Source organism: Camelus bactrianus, chromosome 31 (genome assembly GCF_048773025.1).
Source record: "Camelus bactrianus isolate YW-2024 breed Bactrian camel chromosome 31, ASM4877302v1, whole genome shotgun sequence".
NCBI classification, from domain to species: Eukaryota; Metazoa; Chordata; class Mammalia; order Artiodactyla; family Camelidae; genus Camelus; species Camelus bactrianus.
Genome location: NC_133569.1, coordinates 17411369 through 17418734, shown reverse-complemented (window position 1 = coordinate 17418734; position 7366 = coordinate 17411369). Strand labels below are relative to the sequence as shown.

The 7366-nt window shown below is 55.5% G+C and overlaps 1 protein-coding gene across 2 annotated transcripts in view; it reads left to right on the top strand.

The window, feature by feature from the left end:
- The first annotated feature begins 366 nt into the window (after window positions 1-366).
- SCARA3 (scavenger receptor class A member 3) overlaps window positions 367-7366 on the top strand; it is a 32162-nt gene continuing 25162 nt past the window's right edge. The window contains exon 1 of one of the 2 annotated variants that reach the window (XM_074355670.1): window positions 367-671. In XM_074355670.1, the coding sequence (XP_074211771.1) occupies window positions 665-671 (7 nt within the window). In that variant the 5' untranslated portion in view covers window positions 367-664. The remainder of the gene's footprint in view (window positions 672-7366) is intronic. The other variant, XM_010948585.3, reaches the window with a different exon arrangement.

Here is a 7366-nt window from a genome sequence, read left to right as displayed (position 1 = left end):
GGGCGACCCTTCCTCCTCCCAGTCCGTCCACTCCTCAGATGGGTGAGAAAGAATCCAGGCTGATACCCAGAGCCCCCAGCCACCAGGCAGCCTCTGTAGCGCAAACGCCTGCTCTGAAAGAGCCTTCCCGCGCGCTCCCCCAGCGCAGCCGCGCCCCGGGGCGGGCGGGGAGGTCGGCGGATAGGGTTCGGGGCCCCGGGCGCGGCGCGGGGGCTCCAGGGGGCTGGGCGAGGCGCGGCGGGGACCCGCGGCGGCACAAAGAGGCCCGGCCGCGGCAGTTTTGAAAATAGCAAGGAAGTTGATCTGGGCCGGGGCCCAAGGAGTGACGAGGAGGGAGGGCTCGAGGGCGGGAGGGCGGCGGGAGGGAGGGCGGGCGCGCGGGGCCGGGGGCGGCCGCAGCCCTCGCCGGCCTCCAGCGGGAAGAGCGGCAGCGGGATGGGCTGCCCGGCGCGGCGCCCCCAGCCTGCGACCCCGCGGACCCTCCCCTCGGCGCGCCGCCTCCGCAGCCGGGGCTCCAGCGCGACTCCGGCCCCGCGCCCCAGTCCCTCGGGCGCCGCGTAGGGCGACGATCGGTGCCCTTCCGGGACCCGCCGGCTTCAGCCCGGGTCGCATCGCCGCCAAGCCGCCTTCCGTGGGGCCCTCCCGAGGCCCCGGAGCGGGGACCATGAAAGGTAAGCCCGCGCGCGGGAGGTCCGAAGCAAGCCCCCGGGGGACCCTCACCTTGCCTGGGGCGCGGTGGGCACCTCTCTCTCCAGGCGGGCTGAGGACGAAGGACTCCTCCGGGAAGGATTTCAGGGGCTTCTCTGGGCCTTTCGTATCCTCCGCAGAAAGCTACTGGGAGGGCGGGATGGAGCCCTGAAGTCAAGAGGAAGGGGAGAGGAAAGGGAATGCAAAGTGTTCTGACTCCTTTCATCGCTCTATCCCGAAAGGCTGTCGTAAATTCCAGAGAAGTTTCTGATCCCTTTAACCAGTCAGCAGAGAAAGGTGTCACCAGCCCAACCTTTCAGCAGCATCAGCCTCATCCAGAGGCCCCATCTCGGGGGCTGCAGCAGCCCCCGCCCAGTGCCAGGCCTAGGATTCTTACCAAACCACCCCCCCCGGAACTTCAACTCTTTTCTCCGAAGAGACCTGCCAGGTCTGAGTTTCTCAGCCCCAGCCCTGCCCTTCCCAACCTCTGAACCCTGACTGATGGCCCTCTGACCTCCTGGGGACAAAGCAGTAGGGGAGACCAGTGGTCCAGGCCTGCGCTCTCCCCAGGCCAGTGGGGATCACCAGTGGCCCTTGCAGCCCGTTTTGGGGATGGAAAGAAGAACCAAACTTGGTTCCAGATGCTCATCCCTGAGCCTGGCTTTCTAGAGGCGGCGGGGGGTGGGGAGGGGTGCAGACCTGGTTTTCACGCTCATTCGCAGGCTAAGAGAGAAGCAGGGTTTGGAGTCATACTGCGGGACAGGGAACCTTCGAGGTTTTGACGCTGTCTCACCTGCTCTGCGATAATCCCTTCGCAGCACCCGGGCGGATGCTTGCGCCCCTCGCACCTCCTCCACTTCCTGAGTGTTGAAACTGCAGAGGACCTCCGAGGTCATCCGCGGGGCTTTAAACTACACTCTCAGATGGTGTCGGAGAAGCACCTCAGTTTGCATAGAAGGGTTTGAGGGTTGCTGTGAAGAAAGGGCTCTGTAGGTGAACCTCTGACTGACCACAGCCTCCAGGTTGTGTAGTTGCAGAAACTGATAGACTGGCCTCGTGGGGATGCCACCCATGTGGTCCACACCTGGAGCGTATCACACCAGGTTCAATGCTCTGCTGTCACTGTCTTGAAATTATTAATACTCTTTTAACAAGGGAGCCTGGCACTGGCCCTACAAATTACATTGGTGGGTCTGTGGACAAGCGAAGGGACTTGCTTAAGATTTAAAGCTGGTGGGGGGGACTACCCAGGGCTCCTGACTTCCCAGACAGCGTGCTTGGTGATGCGTACATCTCTGCTGCCTTCCTTCTGGCCTTGGCCCTCTGTCTGTGCGTCCTGATGGCCACTCCAGGTCTTGAGCTACCTGGGATGAGGCAAGCAAGTTCTAATCAACCCCAGGGAGTTCCCTTGGTAGCAGAGAGGAGCCTCAGTCACCAAGCTCCTGCTCTGTGTCCTGTGCCCATCAGCCGCCCTGGGGCAGGTCATGACCAGAAGCCTCCTGAAAGGTCTTGGACCACATCTCCCCCACAGGCTTGGGGCCCACGCAGCTCTGGACCTTGATGGGAAGATGCTGCACCTTTTCCGAGTGGTTTGGTGCCAACATTCCAGACAAACAGCTTGGGAGAAAATAGAGTGAGGGAAAGACAGGCAGGGCCAAAATCCTCTGAAATGGAAGAGACATCCAGCTCCCCAGGAGGGAGTCAGGAGCCCAGGACCCACCCTTCTGAAGTGCAGTGAAGCAATAGCACCTCTGAGCACTGGAGAAAAGAGCTTCTGTGGATAGATATTTACAGGAGGAACCTGAGGAGGACTGGCTAAAACGTCGTCGGGTCCCAGGGTCCCCCTGGCCTGCTGGCTGGGAAGCTCTGGGCTGCGGGCAAGAAGCCCCAGGCCTGCTGTTCTCACTCCTTTTCCTGCCCTCAAACAGCAGCCTCACCACCATGTGGGGCTGAATTCCTGTCCGCTGAGGCTTTCAGTGCAGCTCTTGTGTATTTTTCCCCTAGTTTCGGGAAACCTTCCACCATCTTCCATAACATCTCAGGGCCAGGGCTGCAGAGCTGCAGGGAAGGCCAGGACAATTCCCGGCTACCTCCCTGTTGGGTCTTCCTTCCTCCTCCCTGCGGGCTGGGAAGAGCCACTACCCCTACCAGAGATGGAAAAGGCAGGGCAGACAGCAGATATTTGGCCTTGGGGATCTGTGGAGTGGGAAGAATCAGATTTTTTTTTCACCCACGTGGAAAAAGTAAAGTACCCAGAAGAGCAGGTGGCCCCTCCCAGGGCAGCCCTTCCCCAGGGGAAGCTGGCTTCCAACTCTCCTTCAAGGGCCCCACCAATCTGAGAATTACATCTGCTGGCAAAGATTCACCATCCCCGCTCAAAGCAAAACACGGTGGTATTACGTTTTGTGGGAAGAGGGGCGTTGGTGGGGATGGTACTTAAACAAGAAAACAGGTCTGCTAAGGAGTCCTGCCACCAGTGGCCACACGCCAGCGTCTGCTCTGCCAGCCAAGCTGTTTCCACCCTGAGGCCCCTCCGGGCCGCCTGCTGGCCGGCAGCCGGCCTCCCAGGCAGCCACATCTTTTGATGCAAGCCGGCACCCAGCCCCGGGTGCAACCTGCCCCTCACACCTGAGGGGACACAGCTGCCACCAGCCCCTGCTGATGGGCCACTGGATCGTCTGAACCCTTAACAGCCACTTGTGGAATTGCTCCCCCATCACCAGTGAAGGCATCCTGTCACAGGAGCCCTCCTAGCCGTGTAAGGCCCCCCTAGAAGCAGCCTGGCTCACTGCAAAGATGACCGATTTGAGAGTCAAGGATGTGGGCTCTAATCCTGGCCTCGCATGAGGCTCTGGTCAGTGATTCCCTCTCCGGGCCTGGTTCCCCTCCTGGGTGGTCCCTCGGGCCCATCTTGCTCTGATGCCAGGTGACTCAGCCCCAGAGCTCCGGGCCTGAGTACCACTCGGGGATTGGAAGTGACTTGGTAGAAAGACGGTTGGAAGCAGGCCGGCTGCATGGGCCACTATGCCCCTGGGAGACGTATCCTTAACTGCCATGGAGGGACAGAGCCACACCTTGCCGTTCTGCAAGCGTAGGTGGGAGAAGCCCTCCCCACAGACTCGGAGAGCAGTGCCCACACCCTGCGGGCAGGGGAGGAGGGACCTCAGAAAGCATCCGTGTGACCCCAGGAAAATTTGCTTGGCGGTGGGGGGGGATGTTATAGCCACTCATGAGCATGCAGGCGGGGCCCCTTTGGAAGCCTGACCTCCATCCCCAGACCCTGGGGCACTGGAAGGGACCTGAGACCAGAAGGAGCTGATGTGGCAAAGGTGCGAAGAGCCAATAAGTGGCCTGATGAGGAGGTCAGGGGGACGCCCTAGGGGTTTGGATGTTGGAGATCGGCTCCAAACACACATACACACGCACCCCTTGCTGTCCAGCTGGGGTGACTTTAATGACTAAAGACTCACATCCGAAGCAAATTTGGGAGCAAGGAAAAAGAATTCTGCTTCTCAATAATTGCTGGTGGGTAGCTTGGTAGTTCTCGTGAAGGGCAGGCAGCTGTGCTAGGTGTTAGGATTGGCAAGTACAGCAGCACGATGGACCGTGCCACTCATATACACGCTGTCTGTGTTTTGATTATGTTTAATTTAGCGTGTGTGTGTGTGTGTGTGTGTGTGTGTGTGTGTGTGTGTGTTGTGAGCACTGAAGCCCAAGGTTGGGCCAAGCCCTGTCACAGACCAGCTTTATCACTTTATAACTGTGATGAAGTCATTGGTACTCCTTGGCCCTCGGTCTCCTCATCTGCAAGCAGACTGGATCCTCTTTGACATTCTTCCAGCTCTGACATCCTGCTCTATTGTTTTGTCTTCTGTGAGTGTATATATGTATATATCGGCCCATCTATCTGTTTATCTACAGTTTCCCCCCCGGAACAAGATTGTAAAGCCCACGAGGCAGTATCTGAATGTGAGTTTCATGAATGTGGGGGTGCTGTCTGCCTTTTTCTTGTCTCACCCTTGCACCGTGAATGCCCGGCACTTGGGAAGTGTCCACTACAATTGTTCAGTGAGTACCTCTGAGTCCCCCACTGGGCTGAAACCCTTAAAGGCAAGAATCACACCATGGTGTCCCCAGAAACTAACACAGGTATTGGTTGAAGGTTCAGGCTTCTGTTTAACAAACATGGCTTTAAACCAACTGCCAAATGCCAGAGCTTGTGTGTCTACATCTGTCTAGTGACTGAGAAAGATGCAGAGAAGCCCTTAGAGCTCAGACAGAGTCCTTTCTTCCTAGGCGCTTACCCTCTTCTGGGACATTTAGAATTTGTGGCCAAATCATTCAAAAAAGAGTCTAAAAGTGGTTAAGTGTCCTAAGAGAGGTCCCAAAGAGAGAGTTTGGATGTTCTTGGTGTCTTTTCCTGTCGCCCCTCCTTTGCTGCCCCTCCTCTGGGCAGGTCTGTGGTCTCAGCTCTGGACTCCTGTTCCCTAAACAGTCCCACCCAGTCTCGAGGCTGTGACGCATGGGAATAGGCTGATGATATGGGATGTACTCCTCTGAGCCCCGTACCCGGCAGTGTCCTGACCGCCTCTAGACAGAGACCTGAAGACACTCCTTCGTGGAGCAGATGGGATGCCTTCACATCCACCTGCACCCAGGCTAAAACGGTGGTTATTCTGGGATGTCGCCCCCACACCTTTTAGTCAGTAAACTTGTATCTATACCCACTTTGGGGAAGAAGGCAACTAGTCTAAAGGGAAGCAAGGATGCCTTCAGGCGGGGACGAGACACACCCACTTAAGAAGAGAACCAAGTAATCAAAGAAGATGATGTGAAGGGACAAGTGAGTGGTATATGCAGCAGATTCCATAAGGATCGCCGGAGAGGAAGAGCATTTCAAGTTGGGGCAGGTTAGAAAGGCTTTAGGGAGGAGCTGACGGTGAGCAAGATTTGGATGGGGTCACCCAAGAGAGAGTCAGGAGGGGCAGGAAGCAGTGTTGGTGAAAGCTGGGCGTCATCATTGGGCAAGTGTGTTTAGGGGTGATGGGTGGAGAGATTTGTCTGGAAGCTGAGCACTGGCCGAGAGATGCAGGGAGCCACAGGACCAGGAGGCCTCGAGTGCCAAGCCAAGGACTCCAACTGTGTCCTATTGACTTTGGAGCAGCCCTGGAGGGGTTTGTCAGGAGATGGCTGGGTTGCTACTTCTCTCATGACATTCACCCACATTGAGAAATCTTTACTTTTAGAGAAAGCAAATGAGGGAGGAAGAAAACGAGCCCGCGAAGGAGCCAAGAGGAGTGGGCGGGGACATGGGGGAGAAGCAGGAAGTAATGTGACAATTGAGATCAAGAAAGTAGTGATTCCCACCCCTCCCATCCCGCTGGATTTGTGGGCTTCAGGGGCAGAAGAGGAGCTGGTTCCACAGAGGAGACCAGTGTGTGTGTGATGGGAGGGTTGGGGGTCTATCGCACAAGTGAATGGCCTGGGTTGTCTTCTCAAACAGGCTGAACAGCCCCTTGAAGGGGTGCAGTCGTTCCTCTGTATCCACGGGGGAGTTGGTTCCAGGATTCCCCCATGGATACCACAATCTGAGGATGCTCAACTTCCTTATATAGAGCGGCATAATATTTGCATATAACCTACGTACCTCTTCCTGTAGACTTTAAATTACTTATACTGCTTCACTAAATACTGCAAATACAATGAAAATACTGTGTAAATATTTGCTGGTCACTCAGCAAGTTCAAATTTTGCTTTTTGGAACTTCTTGGAATTCTTTTTCCAGAATTTTTTTTCCTAAATATTTTCTATCTGCAGTTGGTTGAATCTGCAGATGTGGAACCCAAGACTATGGGTTGGCATTTGGAGTTTCACAAGGACCAGGGATTCAGTGGGTCAGAATGCTGAATGTGTGTGCAGCTTGGGTAGATCCTGGCTAATGAAGACTTGTGCCACCCAGATGCCAGGAGAGCCCCAGTTAGAACACTGAGGGCAAGAAAGGGGAGGAAAGTCATTTAGGATAAAGAGGGAGTTTGCCCACAATCTCTGTGGTCACAGGAAGAGTGGAAGCAGCAGATGGTGGGAGCTGTGGGCTGGCTCTGAGGATGCAGGCGGAGGTGGCCGGGGGGCGGGGGGGGAATGCTTGTCCCACAGCATCAGATGTGGGTTTTAGGAATGAAGGAGCAGAAAAGAGGTGAGTATTGCAGGGAAGCAGATCATGACACCTTGTTGAGCAGGGGAATCTGAAAGGGAAGGACTAGATTATCTGAGCAGAGAGGGACAGACCAATTCCCATCCAAATATAGACATATCCGCAGCGGAAGCCTGTGGGGAGGGGTAATGGCAGAGGGCTTTTAATGAAAACAGTTTTGCAACCTTAATTATAGCATTCTCCAACCTTAAACTCCAGCTATTCTGCAGCTTTAAATATAGCATTGGCTCCTGAGAAAACTCTGAAATCTTTATTTTTACTGACCCAATTGGCTGTTTTGAAAACCCACTCTGTGAACTCTATGGAAGATAACCATCAAAATATGTTCCTTGAAGTTCTCAAAGAAAGACCTTTTATTCAGTTCCTCGAGTCTCTCTCTCCCTTGCTGGCTCTGATGGAAGATTGCCGACCGAAAAAGGCTAAAGGAGTGAATCAACTCCGCGTGTCTCAGTCAACCCAAAGTGAGCC